This window comes from Pocillopora verrucosa, chromosome 10, assembly GCF_036669915.1.
Source record: "Pocillopora verrucosa isolate sample1 chromosome 10, ASM3666991v2, whole genome shotgun sequence".
In the NCBI taxonomy this organism is placed as follows: Eukaryota; Metazoa; Cnidaria; class Anthozoa; order Scleractinia; family Pocilloporidae; genus Pocillopora; species Pocillopora verrucosa.
Window position 1 is genome coordinate 19656893 of NC_089321.1, and position 22419 is coordinate 19679311.

A 22419-nucleotide genomic window follows, 5' to 3' on the forward strand; every position below is an offset into this window, starting at 1 on the left:
AATGACAGCCTAAAAAAAATGGAACCGCAAAGAATTGTTCATGGTTACTCTAGGAAAGAGTCACGGTATTATTATCTCCTAAAGCATTAGACAAGAAAAGAACCATTTCCAGCTGTTTTAACGGGTTAATAATGGCTTAAGGAAATGTGAAATATAATGGCAGTTTATCAAAATACCATTTAACTCCTCGAGAAAGCATTTGATGAATTATTTATAAATTCTTTGTTTACCTAGGCACTTCAAAGCTATGTTAAGCAATCAGTCGTAACCAGTCTAATTTTAATCTTCTTTTGTCTCCTGTCTGCTCCGGGTCAAAATTTCCCTCCAGCAATTTCCAGTTGACATTTCATTTTTCTTCGCTTTGACGCAGACAACGGATAATTTTTCAGCAACGGTTGGAGAACTTTCCTTATTTGCCGAGAGCTGTCACTGCGTATGACGTCTTTTTTCAGGAATTACGTCATAACTGACGATTTTAGATGTTTACAAATGGCATATTGAGCAAAGTTCATTCATCCGGATATCCTGTTTTATTTCGAGAAAGAACTCCCTTAGTTGTACTCATTTCATCCACGATTGAACCGTAGAACAATAAAAGCGCGAGGTAGACTATTTGACTTCAAAATCTGGCCAAATCAAACCAGGAGAGGTAGGAGGAAGATTTTTCTTCTAATTTTTTCAGTTTTAAACACAAATAATTGAGAACCGTGAAAATGAACATGCGCTTTGCATCCTCGATTTGTAAAGCCTCTCTTATATTATAATATCTTCTGCTCTGAACTGTAATTGACAGAGATGCGTGAAATTCACAGCCTCTCAACGTTTGTCGGTGATATCTGTTAAAAAAAGTATTAGTTACAAGATACGTAATCAATGTTGTGTTTCCTGTTTAATGACATTCGGACTTGATTTTAAATCTAGATAGCCATCAAGCTTGACTAGCGTGCTCACTTTCGTTCAGTCGCATGGCTATTAATTTTTCTCTGATTGTTAAACGTAACCAGCCGAAAACAAACAAAACTGTGTGACGTTTTGGGATGAAAATTCCGATTTAAGCGATGTTTGCAATTAATGACAAAGTACAATCAAGGAAAGACAATTACGCAGACGAAGTATTCAGGGTCAAGTAAGGATTAATGAGGTTGAATACATGAAGCACACCGCGATTCCTGGAAATGCAAAGAAACCGAACAGTTGTTAAATTTGGACACAAATGAACACTTTTGAATTTCTGGAAAAATTGGGAAAAAAGGGAAAAATATTTGTCGTAATTCAGCAAGATTTATAGCATATGCACTCTTGAGGAGTGGCAATTGAATTGATCTTGGAGCCAACGACGAAACTGGGTTTTATAATAGTCAAGCTCGAAATAATTGTTTGTCAGGGTGAGCAAACAGATAACAGGCTAGAAAAAGACAAGAATAAAACAGTGATCGTCATGAATGATAAATATTTACATGGATTGCAAATAACGAGTGACAGATGATTTTTTTTTTGAGAAAGTTACAACTCCATCAAAAAGATATTCAGCGGTAAAGAGAATCTTGATGCTCGATCACATCGATATATTGTCTCGTTAGAGAGGTTTAAAATACTTTAACAGAAAATATTATAATAAATGATTCATTTTTTTACCATACCATTAAATTCATAAGCTTCATATTCTATCACGCCTGTCCTGTCTGTTAAACTTCGAACTCATTAGCTTGCATGTCAAACCCAGCCAGACATAAATGTGTTTAGCTAGTGGCTGATACAAATTCAGTTTCCATGGTCACTTATTACATGGCCGGAGACTGTACTTGACATCTATTAGACATGCTCCTTTCACTGACATAACGCCCACGACATTATAACAGCCCCTGCGCGAAACATAAATTCAGTAGCACTCAACTGACATAGGGCCCAGCCGTCGCATGGCAGTGTGTGAAATGAATTTTAAAATGTATGTTTGTCTACGTTGAAGGTGGCACACTTCGCTGTAAGTATTGAGTCCATTTTGATTGTATTGTATGGAACAAATACTAGTTTCCTAAGAAATTCAAATGCTGATCGTGTGGTTGTACACAGGATGAGGCAATTATAAGATTCAAGATACATCTGTTGCAAAGGCCATATAAGACCGTCGCAAAATAACAAGCATATTTCAAAATTTTTCAGGGTGGTCCAACTCTCCCTATTTTTAATTCGTAATTAGTATGTTTGCTTGCGTGCTTGTGGAACCCTCGTGAAGTCCTTCCAGATAAAAAACTCCATTTATTACCCGGATTACGGTTACGCAAAGCCAAAACGCAAACCTTGATCGTGCAACTAGGCATGAATTTTCCGATTTTAGCTAACTCTGTTTTTTTCTTGTCTAATATCCTAAATGGCTTAGAGACAAATTGAATTGAGTTATCTTCGCAAGATGGTTTCATGAGGATTAAATAGGAATTATAATTTAAGCAAAGAATTATGACGACTTCGAGTCGCAACAGACAGACTTCAACTGAAGTGGAGCAATTCGTCACAATGGTTTTTAAAACACTCCGCGCAGACAGTGAAACAATCAGTCATGAAAAAGTAGCCACTTGAATTCCTACGGCAGTTCACTGATTGGAAAGCATCAGATACTCTTTCTCTTCCTTGCAAAGCAGTCTACGAGTTTTTTTGCGCAAGCTCAGCGTTAAAAAAAAATATCTGTTTGCATGGCTCGAGTGAATTTTAAGTAAACCGACAGCGGAGAATGTCCTTAACGGAACGACTTATTTGGCTTTAGAAACCTATTTTTGCGTTCTGTATTTTTAAGTGTAATTCAAGCACGTTTCAGGGTGTATGGAACGTCATCATTTATTCCTTAAAGCCGGCAGTGACCTGCTAATAAATTTTAGGAATTCCTTTTGCTAACACAACAATCTCCAATTAATGTCTTTAAATCTTCTAAAAGACGTTTAGAAATCTGAAAGAAGATTTCTTTTGTACAGATGTATTGTCGGCAGCTATTTAACTGAAAATCCAATAAACAATATTTACGTCTACTGGACTGAACGGTCTCGGTAAGTAGAACGGCTGAAATAATTGCGAGATTTTTCAGAGACAACGGAGACCTTTTTTTCCGGGGCGAGACGAGGAATAATACTACCCACTGAAAGAGTCATCCAAATGCTGACCGTATCTTAAACACGCCATTCTTCACACTTCTTTTTAGAGCTTGCCTTGGAAAATTGTACTTGGTCTGCGAATCCATTGCGCTTTGTTTTTTTTTGGTAAATCTTCGACGCTGAACTCTCAAATCTGTAAATTAACACCGAAAATTCAGCTGGAATGGTTCCCTCATTTATTTGGGGTTGGAAAAGACAGATAGTTTTCTCGAAAACCACGCACGACTTTAGAACGCAATGTTTAAAATCTAAACTTCCTATTTTGTACCGAAACAGCTCAAACCATACCTTTTAGAGGGATACATACTTGTATAGCACACATTGAGAAGTGTTCCCCCTGCTCCATCTGAGGGCTAAACAAGGATATTCAATCTCACTGTACAAGTTCCTTTAATACCAAGTAATGCTAAAATCTTATTGGATTAGCGCCTCTTACTCTATCAGCCTACTATAATACCATTTCGATACTGAGGGGTAATGATAAGCTCTTATCATCTAAAAACCTAGTTGGATTTTAATTTTTGTTGTTTTTGTTTTTTATTTCAATTAAGTATGTTCTTAATCGATACATAAGGGTTGTCTCTTTGACACGCTAATTAACAATATCATTCCATGTTGCCGTGTGTCTGTTCGATAATAGGTCAGATGACTTCAAAATGTGCTAAGAACAGAAAAGAGGCACGCGAGGCGCGGTTGGAGTCATTATTTGTTCTCTATTATGAGAAAAGCGTTAATGTTGTCAGTGTTAACGTCATCTATGCGTCAGTCCTCCAAGGTCCTCCAATAAATCATACGTAAGAACCAATCAAATTGCGTTCATAGTTTAGCTTATCATATAATTATAAATCGAAGTAGAAGTATATTCCTACCGTCACATGTTGGTGCAAATTATTATCAAAACTATGGTTGCACTAAGAAATTCCTATCTGGATGTGCAACTCCCAGACTGAAGAAATAAACGTTTACAAATACTGATTTTCACAAGCCACAAAAACACACGAAGAAACGGTTTGAACGGTAAAAAACAGAGTATCACATGGAAAGATAATTAGTTATCTTTTGTTTGCTTTTTTGTCGCGTCACTAGCTATTTTCGAGCAAAACCCTTAAATTACACACGCAGGGCACACCTAGTTCCGGTTGCAAAGAGTGAGCTTAGTGAATCGATCAGATTTATCATTAAAACTACATGAGCATCCTTTTGCCATTCACAATGATTTCCGACTATTGAAAGAACAATAGAAACGCAATTTGATATTTGAAGAATGTCCTTTTGCAGAAAGCTTTCAAAAGAGTTATCACATTTGTTCAAAATTTTGAAAAGCTGTCTTTCTTTCTGATGTAATCATTAGTGTAATTTCCTTTTTAGAGAGCAGTTCTGAATTGCTCTGGTCTGTTCTTGTGCATCGGTGGTTTAAAGCTTTTTTAAGGGTTAAAAATGGCGCTTGGGTGGACTCCATTCAGGTGGAGGTCGATTTTTCCTTTTCATAGTTATTGAAGTATTGTACTTTTTATTGTAGACTGTTCAATTTACACGTCTGCTTGCATACATGTTGCTGCTACTACGCAGCTCTTTATTTGGTCCATACGTACTTCTGCGTTGTAAACGGACCAAACCGTTTTTCTTTAGATGAAGTTTATGAATAAGTTTTTAAGTTCTGTTTCAATCGGTCGCGCAAAACGTTATGACCCTTGACACGTGGCAGCCAAGTGGAGTACCCAAAGATAGAGAACTTCCTCTTTTGTACATCCAGCTTCGCGGTGAGGATGATTTTAGACGTGCCAAAATAAAACTCTTAAAGGTTACTGTGTGATAAGGGTGCAATCATTTCACGCCGCAAGGAAGTCTGCAGGGTTTGATTTCTCAAGGACAAACTGCTTACAAGTACGTTCATGTAGTACACTTTGTGAACATGTCGTAAAGCAAAGAGGTGTTAACTTCACTATGTCTCGTTTTTAAAAACAGGTTCATAAAAAATTCCTTATTTCTCTTCGGGTCGCACTAAATATAACAGTGCTTTCCAACTGGATCTAAATCCATTTCTCACCAACAATTATTAGAGTGCTTAAGTATTACGTCACGTTGCCATGGCAAATTATTTAACACCTGAAGAAATTACGGATATAGCGCCTCAGAAGTCAATGAGTATGAAGCAAGCTGAAGTATTCAGGATTTCAGGATTATGAGGAGCCCACGATGGGCTCCCGGGATTATTTATCTTCTGGCTATATCTATCCAGAAATAATTATCTGTGAGAAAGGAAAACTAAGATACAGAGGATAGCGAACTTAAAAAATTTGCTGCTAATTTTACACGGAGTCCAAATCATTATGTAGCCCTTCTAACTGCATAATTTGCGTGAAGAATTCAAGGCGAAGACTGTGTTGAGTCACGTTGTGGTTTTTGTACACAATTGTTCGAATTCAGGGACGGAAGGAAGCTCCTGGTGCTGTAACACATCAGATGGCTTGGAGACTTCTAAGAAAGTTGAGATTCGAGGCGCTTAAAAGTGCTAATATGCTTGTATTTCAGTCAGACTTAATCGTTTCATCAAAACTTAGCAAAAGTAAAATGAAAGACCCCCACAGATCTAACTGATGGCTTGACTCTAGAAGTGACAGAAATTTGATTATGTTATAGATTTCATATTCGACAAACAAGTGTTTTCCAACTCTTAAAATGCATGGTGTAAATCAATTGATTAAAACTGCAATATTATCTTGCAATTAATTAGGCGTCTTTTCCTGATTTCTGATAATGCTTTGTTTAATCATTATTGTGATCAAGTAGATCAAATAATCCGACTTTAGTCGAATGTCAGCTCAAATCCGGAAGTCAGTCCTTTTCCCTTTCATAGGAAATTAGATATTTATAGAAAGCAATCTGTTTTTATTTCTTAATTTCAAAGTCACCGCTTTGTAAAACAAATGACCGGATACCTACAGCGGCCCATTAACGAAAGTTCAAGAACTCTAAAAGATAACCATTATTTTGTACAAAGAGGGGCAATATCATGCAAGATCATTATTTCTGACAGTTTTAACCCAGACAGTGATAAATCATTGAGCGACCTCAAGAAATAATCACAGGTTTTAAGATTCAAATTACCTACAAGAATTCCATTGTTTTCAACTTTGAGCAATAGGAGCTCCTGAAGAGAAATGCCTTGGGGTTCTGGTTTCTGGAAAGTTTGAACCGTGCGGTTATCAGGACTTTCAAGAAACTTGCCCCCAACACATTGGCTTGTATTGGCTTGTCCTACGCTGTAGAGAACATTCAGCTGACGAGACTTCGAGAATTCTTTGGGTTGACTTCTGACAGCAGAGGACTGAGCGATCAGGAGATTCCAAAACCATCGCGAAAAAAAAAAAAAGAAAGAAAAGAAACGAGGAGTTAATGTGAGCCATAAAAGATTCCATGAAATCTTTTTCGTGTGACGTCATGTTAGCCTATTATTTGAAGAAGCTTCTTAAGATTCTGTAAATTGATTCAATAACCAAAATGATGGCCACTGATCAAAACTTTCTTGAAAAAATTCAATGCCAGGCTATCTTTGTTCAGAATCTTTAGGTCTTGTTATTTTGAAAGTCATAGCAACCTTTATCAGGAGCTGCGCTTTTGTCGTGTAACTTTGAAAACAAATGTCAATCGACACGCAAATTAGCCTCTCACCAGATTACCTTAAACCCAAGGGTATAATGTGTAAGGGATACGTACATTCATTTTTCAATCGTATTCACAACGCATGCAAATCAGACGGACATTTCAACAAACAAAAGTATTTGAAGCATTCTAACTCGAAAGGTAAACAGCAAAACAGTCTCAAAAACAAGATTGATTAATTATTAAATTTTTATGCCACTCGAGAAGTTACGTAATGAAGCAATTTTGTGATCTGAAAGGATGAAAAAAATCGCACTGCATACCAGAATCTATTGTTGTGGTAACGCTTTGAAATAAACGTAATTACACATATTGTGCTTTTCATGGAAAACAAAATGAACTGATGCTTTCTGAGCATGTGTTGGTAAACTTTGGTTACGTAGCATTTGTTCATTCGTGTGTTACCATGGCGATTTGTTTACATACGGGGGTATTTCACGTGAAATATTAGCTGATTGATAGGTTATCATTTGTCTGTGACCTCATTTGTTGTCATTCAAATTAGCAGCCTGTCAATTTTCTGCGGTCTGTTGGAGGGAAATCAGCTCGCGCACCACAACTCACAACAGGTATTCGGCTTTTCGACGGCTCTCACTTCACCGTGAATAATTCGCCCCTGCAGATATTTTTACAATGTAGTCTTGCGTCGGCTTAGAAGCCTTATAAGCGCCACTAAGATGTTGGCTCTCGTTGATGAAGCTATCAATTCACTAGAAGATCAATTTGGATCAGGTTCAAACCAGGTGACAATTACTTTTTTATTTCATCAGCGCGTTACTATTAATGTCAACAACAGCTCTCTCATTGCTCATGGGAGGCCTTAAAGTGTTTTTAGCTCTCTAGAACTAATCGATTCAACTATGACGCTCAGATTCTCACCTTTAAGAAACAATACGCAGTCTAAGTCGTGTCTGTAATCGGACCTGCAGCCAACTTTAGTTTGACCTTCGTTACTCATGAGCAAAGATTACGACGAAAATCAAATCATCTAAATTGAGCTCTAAATTCCACTCTGACTGCCCAATTTTAAGGAAATGGGTATATAGAATCACTGCACCCATAACGATTATATTTTGTTACGCCTCTACCCACAGCGATATGATTCGTAATGGACTGCTCTAATTTGCAGCGATAGAAATTTACCCATTTCAAAGATTTCAACGGAGAAGTCAGAACTTGGGATATCAGTTCATTTCGATCGCTATGTACAGATCACATGTAGAATGGATTGTTGTTCTTGTAGACTATTGTTGGATTTGCAGTAAAAATTGCTAATTATTACTCGAAATTTTCAGAATTTAATTAGTCTTATCAAACTGCCATTTTGCTGTCTACTTACAGATGTCACTAGATGCTCAGCAACGCATTGTGGGATAGTTTTTCCCGGCTATGCTAAGAAGCAGAAATCAGAACGCTAATGGGGTGACACAGGGAGGAGTGAGGAAAATATCCGCGTCCAGAAAATTTCACGAGAGTCGTAAGATCGAGCCAACGGATAACCCTCGAATGGCGAACAGGCATCTTAACGGGAACGCTAAACATGACATGCTGAACGGCCAGGTGCAGAAAAGATCTACAACTTCTTTGGACCCACATAGTTTCGTCGAAGCCGCGACGTTGCTTGGTAGTGTGGGGTCTCTCAAGGCAGCTGAGACAACTGAAAGAGTTCGACGAGGGAGCACATCGTACGAAGAGGATGTGTACAAAGGCCACCCTTTCCCGTTTGAGAATTTGGTGTTTGAAGGCGGTGGAAATAAAGGAATGGCTTATGTTGGGGCTCTGCAGGTATTTTTTTAAAATTTTTTAGGCTTAAATTTTGTCGTTCTGCTCTTTGTTTTGACTTGTGATGATCACGGATTCCTTCGCTACCGTGTTTTGATCAGCACATTTCTCAACTGTTTTCTTTTCACCAAGTTACTGAGCTTTCGCTTCCGGGGTTGTGTTATTCCGATATTTATTGTTAGTTTGTGTTTGTTAGGCACAAGTTTTCTACAGTCAAAATCTTCACTGACTTGTGTACGTAAGTGATTGTGAATTCCTTTGCATATGTCAGGCCAATGTTAGATTCTCTTTGGCCCTCTAAACACCCTTCCTGTTCAAATTACGCTCTCAAACTAAGGCTTTGGTATTGAAGAACACGTCGATTAACAGAGTGAAGCTAACGATTTCAAGTTGTGACTTCTAGATGGAAGTTCTTGAAATTTCGCGGCGAGATTTGACGTAATCTTATTCTTCAGGCGTAATATATTACAGTGATATTTACTCTTCCGCAGAAAGTACATTGATATTCTTTGACGTTTTAAGAAAATCAAACTGCTCCAAGAATAATCAGCAATCTGGATGTGTAATGTTAATTCCGTCGAAGAGAAACTAGTCTGTAATGCAAGAGATCGAGGTAGTTGAAGATGCCCACGCGTAAATTTTACACGCAGTCAAACTGTTCTTTGTTTAACATAAATATTTAACGATGGGATTGTGCGCGAGGGCGAACATTTTTACTTGACGAAAGAGATAATCTGAACTTGTTATGGTTTAGTGTTAATATTTTCCTTAAATCGGACCGACACAATAACATGTTTTAAAGATCATTAACTATTTAATGGCTTATTAGGGATTTTTTTTTTGTATTTTTAAAATGTATTATTCGTGAAAATATTGAACAAGTTTCCTAACATAATATAAGCGTGAAATTTACTTAAAAATACGGGTCAGGATTTGATATATCTAGACATTTTGTGTAATGGTACTTGAAGTAACTTTTTTGTGGTAATTTTTATAAATACTACATTATTTTTGATTTCATTTGAAATGTTTTTCAGCGCGACTCGTTGAAAATGCATATCATTAAGATTCAGTCTCCTAGTGAGATGTTTGTTATCTTATTAGTTACGTGTAGGTTGGCGCGATATGGAATATATTCCGCAGCAAATCTTTTAGTTAGTTGGAAATGAGTTACATCAAATGAATCAATTGCCTTTGGGATCTATTCCTTTTGTTGTCAAAGTCGAAAAAGCCAAAAATCAAGTTATGCATCACCAATGTGCTTTTGAAATACAGGTGTTAGAGATGTCTGGTGCCACTTGCAAATTTGTCTGCATATTGCATTAAACGCGCAATACTTAGTGTTCTCCCTTGTTTCAACCATGATAGGCATGATAAATTTTCAGACCAGTACAGTAATCCTTTTACCAGTTGAATTTTGAAGAATTTTAAACGCTGCATACATTCTTTCAATTTTTTTTCTCTATTTTTTTAATTTGACACTTTTCTCTCTAACATGTGGGTGTTCATGGTTTGAAATTCTTTGCTTTATATTCTAACATGGCCATTTCCTTTCCTTTAATTATTTCCTGCTCCTTTGTGCTATAATTTCTTTGCCAAGCATCATGTGTCATTGGGTGCACAGCATTAATCAGAAATGACTGGTGAGAGTTTTGCAATGATTGCTCTATACAAGAATAGTGGATACAGATTTAGGACTAGTCTCTAACATAGCTTTTCGGATTTTTCCTTGATTTTATCATTGTTTCAATTTCCTCTTTTATAGTTAAGAACACTGATGGTTTGATTCTAATCCAATTATGTGTTTTGAACTAGAAGTTTCTCTTTCACTTTAATCCTAGTGTAACCTTATTCCTCTTCTACAGGTTTGCAGAAAGAAAATTCTTTCTGCTCTCTAATCTCAGATATCGTCTTAGAATCTTTTTTTTTTCCAGAAAGTCAATCAAAGTTGTTTTCATGGTTTAAGCAATTCTAAAAGGGTTGAAAAGGGTTGACATTTTTTAATTATTTTTGAATTATTGATTAGTTAAAGCTACATTTTGCATAAAATCAGTTACCATAAATGCTTCAAAACTTTGTTCAGGTTTAGAATAAATTAAAACCTATTGTAGGCCAAAACCTTAAGATTTCTATGCTGTATGGTTGGGTCATACAGGCAATTTCAAGGGGCATGTAACTTCTATTGCTTCTCCTTAGTTCTGTTGCAGCAAGTGGTAAGGAGTAAGTCTGTTCCTCATAAATGGGACACTTGTCAATCACAGATTACCTCCTGCATTTTGTCAGGTTTCCATGACAGGTTGCAGATACCCAGTCCTGGACAGAGTGAGGCTTTGTGGGTGTAAAAGTTGTCTCCTATGGTAGAAAACACAACACAATGACTTGGAAAGAGCTCAACCTTTAACCCCTCAGTCTAGAGTCTTCCATGTTAAACATCCAGCCTTTGTGTCTCGCACTCTTATCCAGATTAAACTGTTAACAAAGTCACCTTTCCTAGCAGCTCATACAGTACTGTCCTGTAGATAGCCTTTTCACTTATAAATGGGAGTTTTCCCTCTCAGGGGGCTAGTTGTGACCATTGCTCATTAGAAGGCATAAAAAATGTGAAATAGTGTACTATTCTGAGACCAGAAAAACTGTCATGTTTAACAATGGATTGTTACTAATTAACAGGTGCTAGAAAATGCCGGAATCATGAAGAATGTTAAACGTGTAGCTGGAGCAAGTGCTGGGGCAATCATTGCAACTCTTATAGCTCTTGGCTATGACTCCAGTGAGTTAAGGGAATTTCTGGAACAAGATCTTCGCAGGATCTTAGTTGGTGAGCTTCAGAGTCCATTTTCATTTGATCATGTAGTTCAGAACTAGCAAGAGTATTGATATTGCAGTGATTAGAACACTCACCTGGCAGTACACTTGGGATTGTATAAATTTGGAGTCTTCTCCCCTGATGATGGTCTTCACAATTTCTTTCATTTATCAGAAAGAGGAGAAACCTTTTGTTTTTCAATCATGCTTCAAACTGATGCATGTTTGTGGTAAAAATATGTGTATATGAAGATTTTGAATTTAATGCAACATTTTTTTTTAAGCAAAGTGCAAGCCATTGAATTAAATTCTTTACCATGTTCTGATACTGAAACAAAAGTTGCTTATAACAATTCAGTGACAATGAAGGACTCTAACAAAATTTCCAGAAAAAGAGAGGAGATATTTTTATCCTTCAACCTTGGTTTTCAACTATATTTTAATTAATGTAACTTTTTTCTGCCAACAGATCACACTTGTGGATATTGCAGTCTTCTTCCAAACTTACTGAAAGGTTTTGGTTGGAATCCTGGCAAGAGAATGTTACGATGGTTTGGTGAACAACTTAAAGAGAGAACTGGCGATGGGGACATCACTTTTAAGGAAGTAAGTTGCAGCAACAATTTGCTAATCAAGATGTTTAGGTTTATTTTGCTGTGTAAATGATCTTTGATTTACAGCAAAAGCTGGACAATTATTTCAAAAGTGTAATTTATGGAAACTTAAATGAGTTGTTTGTACTTATGTATTTATTTTCGGGAGGAAAGGTGATTTTCTTTCTTTTTATTTATCACATTTAGAGTTCATGTATGAGAAAGGTTTGAAGGGAAGCTTTGCATTTAATTAATTAATCTTCATTATTCTTCTAGGTGTGGGAAAGATTTGGCAAGGAGCTTTGCATAGTTGTTACGAATCTAAATCAGATGTCAGTGGAATATTTTCACCCAAAGACCACGCCAAATACACCAATCAGAAGAGCTGTCAGAATGTCAGTTGCACTTCCAGGTGAGACTAGAAAGAGGATAGCAAAGGGGGGGCCTCGTACTGTTTCATGCATAAGTTTTAGAAAATTAACATGTTGAGTGTACTCAAGGTTACTTCCTACCTTCGCGGGTGTCCTTCGGGAAAAAATTTGTACGCGCGCTAATTTCACTTAAATCCTAGCAAACTATATATCAGAAGAAAGCTCAATAAATGCAGTTTACGATAGAAATGTAATTTAACCGAGTTTTCCTTTAAGGAAGTGTCGGGAGCCGGTAAGGTGTGAAACGACCGAGGGTTCCTCTATTGAATTTATCGGGTATCGGATGCCGCAGCACATGCAAAATGGCTGCATCTAAATCTGGAGTAGCCAAAAATATGCGAGGCGTGTTGCGTAAATGGACGCCACAAGACAAATATTTCGAATATCAAAATTTCCCGACACACTTTCGTTTGTTATTATGCCTGGGAATGTTTTGGCGAAATCTGACGAAAATCGGTCATATCTCTATACCCTACAAATTCACTCAAAGTGGATGTATTCCTCCCAGAATCATATGCGAGATTTTAGCTCACAAAGGTTAGTGGACAACTCACGCCACGCCAGGAGATTATGTGGCCTCCTGAAACCGCAAACTTATGGGACAACGGGACCTTCTGGCGTCAATGACGGTGGATCAAGATTTCCTGGGAAAGTAGCCCATTTCAGACACGTTTTTTAATCTTGATCGTTCAGTAGAGCGTTGAAAAGGATGACACAATAATGAAAAGTTGCTAATGGCAAAGGAAAACCCCGCGGCAAAAATGGAAAAAACGGAAAATGTGCTGAGAAGCAAGACAAAGAATCGTCACTCAGCTTTCACAATTACAGTTTGAGGCGATTGTCAATGATTTTGTATCATGGCTGGTACTTGTAAAAATAAAAGGAAACCTGGTTTTTAACTTTATGTATGACAGATTTTGGTTTTACGGCGACTTCTTTGTTCGAAATCTGGACGCCAGCACGGAGCTCCGCCAGTACCAGTCGCTCTCATAAAGGATTGTTTTCCTTTTCTTGACGGAATGGTTCTCTTTCCTTATCCTTTGGGCCCTTTTTTTTTCTTTTTTTACCAAGGACTTTCTTCCGCTTTTGATTTTTCCGTGGGCAAATATTTTCCCAAAAGCAAAGAGCTTCCACGTGTGAATTTTGTCAAATGCGCGATGTAAACAAAATATGCAAATAACATGAAAAACGAGGCCCAAGATGAGCCTCCCCCAGGGGATTCGCTCATGAACGAGACTACGACACCTTCCTGATTTATTAACTCTCGTTTGAAAATACGTTTTTCTAATTAACTCGGGTGTTTTAAAGATTTCTGAATTTTTTTTACGAAAACGTAAGGTAAAATGTTTGAATTCAGTTTAATCCAATAAAAGAAAAAACTATTTTTTTCGGCTCTGGAAATAACCTCAAAAAATTATTTCATGCGTCACAAATTTAAAAGGGAAAACTTCAAATCTCCCCTTACCCTGCCTTTCTGTAGCATTCATATGTTATATGTTAATTTAGGGCTTAATCAAATGTCACTCATAATATCTTTGCTGCCTTCTAGAAATTTTATTTACAGTGCATCACATGCACATGTCATGGTTTTGGATCAGTCATAACTTATCACACAAATGTGACAGCACCTGTCCTTAGATGTGGTAAGGATTTGTCCTTCCAAAAGGAACAACTGAAAGTTTTTCCCTTGTTCTGCTTTGTCTGAGCAAAATGGTCACAAGATGAAGTTAATTACTAATGATTGAAGTTGAGGTTGCAACATGTCTTAAAGCTTTTTGCTTGCATTGTAGGAGTGTTCCAGTGTGTTCGTGAAATAAACAATGATTATGAAGACGTCTATGTTGATGGAGGACTTCTGTGTAACTACCCAATCCATGCATTTGATGGTATGTATTAGAGGAAGGTGGTAGGTTTTATCACCCAGATAATAGCAGCATGTATGTTAGCCAACATGTATGTCTGAGACTTTGCCTGCCCTTGTATCAAGTGGCCCATCCAGCCAGAATATCGCAATACCCCTTGTACATGTATAAAGTAACAAGGAGTATTGTTACTCCACCAGATGGGATTCTAATCCATTGTAAGTCACCCTTCAGCATTTCATCAGGCTCCACTAGTTTACTTGGTATCCATGATTAGATCCTCTCCCCCCCCCCCTCCTTTTTTTCTCTTTGAAGGATTTTTAGGAGGTCTTGGAATACCCCCAACCACACCTCAACCCCCCTCCCCCTCAAACCTCATATTTCCTATATACAATTTACCAGTAATTCTTGGGAGTAGAGAAGCACTGGGACTGGTTAAGGCTCATACCCAATCCTCTGACAGGATTGGATAGAGGAAACCCTTTACCTCTTTTTAACCCGGAGCACTACCTAGTAATTGCTCGACCTTTTCTTTTAAACATTTCTATTGCTATTCGTTCTCAATAATGTTAAAATTTCCCCTCTCCCTTCTTGCTCAGGTTGGTGGCTTTCCATGGACCCTAAAGACACTTTTTTCAAGAAGCTTCAACCTCTGGAGGATTTTGCAAAACTCTTTGAAAAGTCCGAGAGGTTTGGGAGTTGGAACCAGAAAACATTAGGAATAGTCCTGGTAAGTGAACAGGAAACTTCGCAAATTTGCGAAACCTAACGGCAGATCTATATTTACATTATGTTCACACTACAGGGCAATTTTCAATTGAATTTCAATGGAATTTCTTATTTGTGCCCTTCCTGGTGCCCGTTGATAATAGCAATTCATGAGACCAAATTTGAGATAGAGGAAGAAAACAAAATTGAAAATGGTGATGAAACTGCCTTTGAGACCCCTATTATTTTCGGCTTTTAAATGATCGGCTGGACAATTTTCACAAATTGTGAAAACTTTTGAAGATTCCACCGAGAAAATTGAAGAAAATCAAAGGCAAAGCCAAGTTATCACTGGCGAGCGCCTCCCTTTGTGGAGCCTTAGCTTGATAACGATAATCATTTTGATAATATTTACTACAGCAAACAATAGTCCGAACCTTGCTCATTGCCTTTTGACGGTTTTTAGTGACCTTAGAAAGAGGAAACATAAACATTTTCTTGAAAAACATTACGCTAGCGCGCGTGCCAACGTTGGGCAAAAACCCTTTAGAGCCTCCTTAAACACACTCTATCAAAATACATTCTTAAATGTATCTTGTCTTACATCTTAAAATTTGCCTTTTATCAATTTGTTTTTCAGTATTCTCATACAGAGACCGAGTTGATGAAGACATTGCTCACAGAGCGAGAAGGAAACAAGCCTCCGAAACCACCTGTCACCAAACTTGCGAAGTAAGCTAACTACACAATCATGTAGCTTTTCTTTTCTACAACTTACACTTAACGAAAAAATCTTGTGCCATCTTCTCAGCAATTTAGTCACAACCATCAACCAATTTCTGAGCTCAACCTGCTGCTTCGTAGCTAAGCCTAGAAGTCGCGCACATCTAGTAGGCGTCGGTTCGAATCCCGTTGAACCCTGGAGTTTTCAAGCTTTCCTTTCGGTAATTTTGTTAAATTACGGTTCACCTGCGAAGACCATTTTGTTGCTTTTTAATGAATATATTTGTTTTGAATATGTCTTTCATCTGATCTTCGGTAGTGTTTGCTTGCGAGCAGGCCCTCATTCTTCACGCTTCGGGACGAGTGTTTCTTCGCCCGAAGGAAAGTATGAGGCTTTTAGCAACGCGAGTCGATGGGAGGCCTGCTGGGGATCTAGCAATGAAAATAAAGCCAGATCCTCGGCAAAAAACTTGCCGACTCGTCTCAACTCTTCCCGTGGGCGGAGAAACGCGCGTCCTGCAGTGCTGATATTGAGAACTTACTCGTATTCTACTGTTGTGTTAACTTTGTTTTGACATTACAACACTTTCCTGCGGTTACATGTGGCTAAACTTTTGTTCATAAAATCCTGTATACATTCATGGAAGGATTCTTTGTGACCCCAGCTTTAGGCTGAGAAACGAGTAAACTGATTAGAGAACTCATAAGTGATACACGACCTGACAACTTTTTTTTTTTTGCAGGCAAAGGCTGAAATTACAGCATCAACAGGCCATTATGCACCAGGAACACGCCACAATGGTCAAAGCTGTTGGCAGATTCATGGCGGTGCGTATCTTTTCCAAATTGTAATTTGAAATAAATCGAATATTCCTCGTCGCAACCTCTGTATGTTTACTGCGTGTAGAAATAATTTTCATGCGATTCTTATTTTACAGGAATTACAAAGAAACAATTTAGACGAAGACAGCATTATCAATTTAAAGGAACTGAGAGGAGTCTTCAAGAACGTAAGTTACATGTAATTAGAAATTCTACATCCACTAAGGTTTCCTTCGCATTTTCCGGATACATTTCTGTAACTCGACAATTATAATTCCAAAGGAAACTCTCGTACTGTTACTACTACTGTGTTACTATTATCAAAAATGGCATTTTGAATTTTGGAAATGTTGATGTTTCGAGTAGGAACCTATTTCTGGAGCAAAGAAGGGCATACTAGCCAACGAATACTGTCGAAATCCGTCGCCGATATCGGCAACTGCTGAAATCAGTGAGGTCGACGAAAATCGCCATCGATGCACCGACACCTCTTCTTTTTCGCCAAATAGCGCTGTTTACTTAAAAAATGAGCTAGTAAATCACCTGGTTGGTTGATATAGGTGAGATAACCAACCAGTCATTTTTCTTACCCTCTGATGCAGCACAGCAGTGTATTTAGAAACTGATAACCTATTGAATCACCGGCTTAATTATTTTATGCAAAAACTCATCCGCGCAAGCTCGTTAACGGTTTCAAACGCATTTTTTCTTTAAATGCAGCCTTTGGAGTTCACCAGAGAAGATGCAGAGTTGTTATTTGGAACAGACGCCGATTACAAAGCCGCCTTTGAAGAACTGGACACGGACGAAGACGGCGAGGTTAGAAATGCTTTCTGTTTCATGTGCCTTGGAGAAATCTTAACCCTTTACACCATAACGTTGATATTCATTTTCTCCATGCTGTTCGCTTTACATTTCTCGTGGTACTGACAAGGAGAATTTGCTGGACAATCAAGAGGTTCTTTAGTTGTTGTATTGTCGCGACCTTAATGTTTGATTCAGCGGTGATAATGTAAGGAGAAATTAGGTCCTAGTCTCTCTCAGGAGTCAAAGGGTTAAGTTGCAGATTAAACAACTTGGTGAGAGGTCGCTTGTATTTACGTCTCTAACAACCGAGACATACAAGTACGAAACTAATAAATAAGTTACCAAACAGCATTTCATCAAGCCTCCCTGGCAATTTCTCGGTACCCAATTATACTTCTGAGTGGAGAGAGACACTTGGAAAGTAAGGATTATTGCCTACGAATACAACACAATGACCCGGCCAGGGGTCTTGAACCCAGAATTTTTACCATGCCATAGAGATTTCAATGGCAAACACAATCAGTGCGATACATGAGCTTTCATTTCAATTGGCTTTTAATAAGCTTTTTGTGGTCTACGATCTTGATAACGTTTTCAAAACAATTTTGAAGTGTCGATGAGTTAAAATTCATGAAAAAGACTAAATAAAGGTATAAAAACATAAAAACGTTCGTAAGAAGCTGGAAATGTCAGCGATCCTAGTCTCGGCGGGGATAAGATCGCAACACACTGTGGGAAGGTTAGGTGTAACGAAATACCGCTAGATACACGACAGTTTTTTTTTTTGCAATGTGATTGGCTGTTTTTTTCCATTGCATGGCTTCTAAATGGGCATAGACTGACTTTGACGTGCTTTGACGTGCTTTGACGTGCTTTTGTGGAATTAATGGAAAGTGTTACAGTAGTAGTTGTCGTTTTCAGCGAAATACACGGTAGTACTAAATAGTAGTCGCTTTTATTTCCGATGTGTTTTACGACGTATATAATTCACAATCAGTGGACCCAGTATGGTTAACTTTTTTTGCAGATCACTTTTCAAGAATTAATGGCATTTATCGAAAAAAAGGGAGTAAATCTACAAACAAGATTCTTGGGTTATGCTAGAAAGGATATCAAACACTTAGGAGAGTTTATACAGACGTTGCAGGTAAGAAAGTGCTTGTTTTTTAATTTTGCACCCCTCGTACGTCCTCGTCCACTGCCACTAGGTTTTTATTTTATACTTTGATTCTGATTTTACCAAAATCTTACTTAATAAATTTTCCTTATTCTGCTCTTCAGACTGCGTTATCAGTGAATGTGAAAAGAGTCTATGTAGAGGTGAGCGACGATCATTTTTAATCGCTACGTAGATCATTTGATAGTATTTTTATAATTTTGAATTGAAAACACGTTTATATTTTGTGTTTCTTCCTTTGTCTTTCAGAAAAAAGACGTGGAAAGAACTATTGGTATCGACACGGACTACATCGAGACGAACGACTTTAACCTAGAACAAGCTGACAAATGGTTCCTCATCGAAGTAAGGCATCAATCCTATTTCGTTCTTGGGACAGATATTCGTCCTTTCATCTTTAAAACAAATCTATTTTTGTCATAGCAACTTTTCGATGGAGTGTAGAAAACTCTCGCCATTTTCTCAACCAATCAAATCGAAGGCTGATAAACCAATCCCAACTTGGTCACTCGCGTTTTCCCGCGCTTTAGGCAGGTTGCCTGTTTTTACTATGAGTTCTCATCGGTTAATGATGATTTTAACCTTTGTTCCGATTGGTAGTTGTGATTAAGTCGATTTTTCTTTTCTGACACTTAGTTAAAATTGCTATGTGGCAAAATCAACATTGAAACCGAGTCAATGCAGCTATTTCATCTATAGAATGTGGGGTTTGCACACTTTGCTTTGCCTAACTGGCTCTGCTTAATTGAGTGACTAATCTAACTTTTTACATCTTTCTCTAGTCTGGTAGAAGAGCAACGAAAGCGTTTCTGAGGGAGTACACACTACGCGGTGTTAGGGAGAAAGAGAAGCAGAACATTCGAAGAATTTCTAACCAAAAATCCAGCGTCACAGTGCAGGTCAGATGCGCTAATGATTCACCGGACACACATGACAAGCCACGTGATCGTACAGACTCAACAAATTCAACCATCGACAAACAACGACGGTCGGTGTCTTCGGTAGCATCTTTAGAGACGAACTTTACCACGGAGGGTGCTCGAAAAGGCTCGGGTGTTCGGTTACCTCCGCTGTCACACGAGAAGGGGGGGCGATCGTGGGTAAACCCTCCTTCGAGTGAAAGATTAGGATCTGGTGATAGCGTAACTAGCACGCGAAAAGTTGACGTGGACGTGGGACGAAGTCCGAGGATCGGCGGCCGAGTTACAGCCAAAGTCGGTGATTTAAGTGGTAGTTAGTTTTATTTATTGCGTTTTAAAGGCTGTTTGACCAAGTTGAGGAACAGCTTCGGTAAACGTTTATGACGCGATCGTAGTTTCGCCGCATTGGCGACGCAGGTAAATAAGGTGTTACAAAGAAAATTCAATATTCTTCTTTGCATCAACGATTTTTCATGCAATGTTTGCTGCAATTTATGCAGCGAATTTACATTTAGAAGTCACTCCTACAAGTAAGTTAGAGGTTTTTTATTCAACATATGCAGCTTTGCCTCTGAAAGTTATGGAGGAGTGAAATGCGTCACATCACAGGCAGCCCAAGCTCTAGCTCTGAGATAATCATCTTGCGAAATAAGATTCATGGCGAAATTATAAGAATGTGTATGGGAATATTTACGACTCCTCTTACGAATTAAAAAAATACAGTCCATTTCTCAATAAAAATACCTGACCTTCTACAGTGCATCGCTTGTTATCTGACCGCTTACCATGATGAAGAGGACCCAGGTTAGCGAGTTATCCATTTCTAGGTTTATTACGTACATAAGAGAAGCTTCTCTCTTATGAAAGTGATAGGATTTTTTTTATTCCTAAGAGCAGTCGTAAATATTCCCAGTATTCCCAATATTCCCATACAAACTCTAATAAATTCGCTGACTCTTATTTCGCAAAATGATCATCTCGCAGCGGGAGCTTGGGCCGCCTGTGGTCACACGAGACCCTCCAATTACATAATATCAGTCCAATCAGTCGGCACCTAAATGATTATCACTGCGAAAACAACATCTCTGTTTTCAGAGGGGTGGGGTGGAGTTTAGAAGAGGTTGATGTAAATTTTGTTTATTTTATATGTAAACATACAACGTCAATATAATATGTACAGGTGTAGAGTCGGTAGAGCAGTTACTACAGTTGTTATGAAGGAAAGTTACCGTAGGTTCGTTTTCGGGATCTCTTCTCGTCTCACTCATCCCAACCCCTCTCTTTATTCCTATCGGATAACAGTGGGAGACAGGGAGAGATCCTGGTGACCAGGTTACGTTGATGATGGCTTCTGTGTGGCTGGGGGGTGGGGGGAGGTCGAATTCTCTTAAAGCGAGTGAGAGAGGGTAAGTGAGGGTATACATAGACTTGTCTTTAGATCGTCATTAAAAAACTAGTTTAGGCCTGTTTAAAAAGTAAAATGTGTTGAAATGAATTATTTGGTTATGCTGTAACAAATTGGCATTGTTTGGTCGTTAATGCCCTGATCAAGGCGAAGCTTCAACATCTTACCGCGGGCAATCAACATGCATTTGACTGTCATCCGTACTTGGAAATAACGAATTTGGATCTTGCCTGGGAGAGGTGGGGAATTGTGAACTGAAATTGTCAAGTTTTTTTGGCTGAATGCACGTGTTTTATCATTAAACGTGGAAGTGTTTAAGGTAAAATGTACACTTTGGCAATCGAGTGGCTCAGAAGAAAAGGTCTGCAAGGTCTGATCTTCCTTTTAGATTAAAGTTTGACCATCAAATCCAGCATTTGGGTGTGGCATTTAAACACAAGCTGCTCGAAAGGATGTTGAAGATTCGAATTGACGCATAAACTGTATTTACACTTAGGTCACTCGTGTATTTGGTGTTTTTGTCACACACTGATGAGGGTTACATATTTTGTTAAATTTATTTGTACGTCTGGGTCAGCAAGATTGTGGAAGTAGAAAGTGGTGTTTTAAAGTTAAACTGCAAAATGACTTGTTACCACAATAACGACCTAACTTCAGGTTCGTTATTTTTAAAGCTTGAACGCTGTGAGCCCTTTCCGACCTCCTTCAAGGAAGGTGCAAATTCGAGTCTCTCTCCTGGAAATAATGTGACTTGCAACTTTGACTTGCATTCGGAATTGTTCGGGACTCGTCGTACTCTAATCTAAAAACATTGGATCAGGTCGGGCTTTCAATTATCGTCAGTCGGCTGTGTTACGGTTTGATTTAAGTTGTAAACATGCAGGCATTGAGCTGAATGGAATTCTGGGACAGAAAAAAGTTTGTCACCAAGCTACCAGGATGTGAACAGCAAACGATCTTAAAATTATTCAAATATATAATGTTATTTAAAATCAGGTAAAAAATTGATTTGTAAATGGATTATCTTTTTCAATTATATGATCATTTATTATTTCACATGTTCTTTTTGACGTATTGAAAGACTTATTTTTTTAAGAAGAAATAAAATATTTATTTTTGGAGATTGTTTGTTGGTATTTAATTGTAATCGACATTCTCTGCCACGAATGAAATTCGTGTTCAATTTACTTCCTAGGGAATTTCAGACTTTTGGACCATGCGAACCTCTAATTCCTTGGGGAAATTTCCCCCGTCCCCCCTTTAAAGAATGTTCACTTGGGGAGCGAACGGAATTTTTTTCCCAAAGAATCTAAATGTAGCGTCTTGATGAAATTGGATTGTACTCTCTTGCTCACATCTTAAGACTGCTTTCTTTGAATGTATGGAGGATACTTCTACTGGAGAACGTTTTAACCCAAAGGAAGTGGATGAAACACACTCCCTTTGGAACGTGTTAGTAAGAAACTCCTATGATAGTATATTAAATTCCCTCTTGAAAACGTATAAAGTAGACTGCTATTTGGGACAGAAAAGCTACATGGCTAGGAAGGCAGGAAGTACACCACTGTGGTGTGCAGAAAA

The 22419-nt window shown here is 38.1% G+C and overlaps 1 protein-coding gene across 3 annotated transcripts; it reads left to right on the forward strand.

Annotated features, from left to right (window-relative positions):
- Window positions 1–619: 619 nt before the first annotated feature.
- LOC131778420 (uncharacterized) lies at window positions 620–21944 on the forward strand. Of its 3 annotated transcripts, none has more exons than XM_059094833.2 (15): window positions 620–649; window positions 8145–8588; window positions 11256–11403; window positions 11860–11996; window positions 12260–12395; window positions 14205–14300; window positions 14876–15006; window positions 15625–15716; window positions 16451–16535; window positions 16646–16717; window positions 17250–17348; window positions 18364–18483; window positions 18618–18656; window positions 18763–18858; window positions 19296–21944. In XM_059094833.2, exons 2-15 carry the CDS (start codon window positions 8193–8195, stop codon window positions 19749–19751), a joined length of 2103 nt encoding a protein of 700 aa, XP_058950816.2. In that variant the 5' UTR covers window positions 620–649; window positions 8145–8192; the 3' UTR covers window positions 19752–21944. The 3 variants fall into 3 exon arrangements, with proteins under 3 accessions (XP_058950816.2, XP_066029338.1, XP_058950815.2); XM_066173241.1 differs by lacking the exon at window positions 620–649 and adding an exon at window positions 1900–1981; XM_059094832.2 differs by lacking the exon at window positions 620–649 and adding an exon at window positions 7323–7546.
- The last annotated feature ends 475 nt before the right edge of the window (window positions 21945–22419 follow it).

Bases quoted from the DNA above. Each gene is read 5' to 3' on its own strand.
- LOC131778420 (XM_059094833.2), top strand. From the start codon at position 8,193: ATGCTAAGAAGCAGAAATCAGAACGCTAATGGGGTGACACAGGGAGGA. The intron at 15,007-15,624 runs GTAAGTGAACAG...TTTGTTTTTCAG, and splicing joins AAACATTAGGAATAGTCCTG to TATTCTCATACAGAGACCGA. The intron at 16,718-17,249 runs GTAAGTTACATG...CTTTAAATGCAG, and splicing joins TGAGAGGAGTCTTCAAGAAC to CCTTTGGAGTTCACCAGAGA.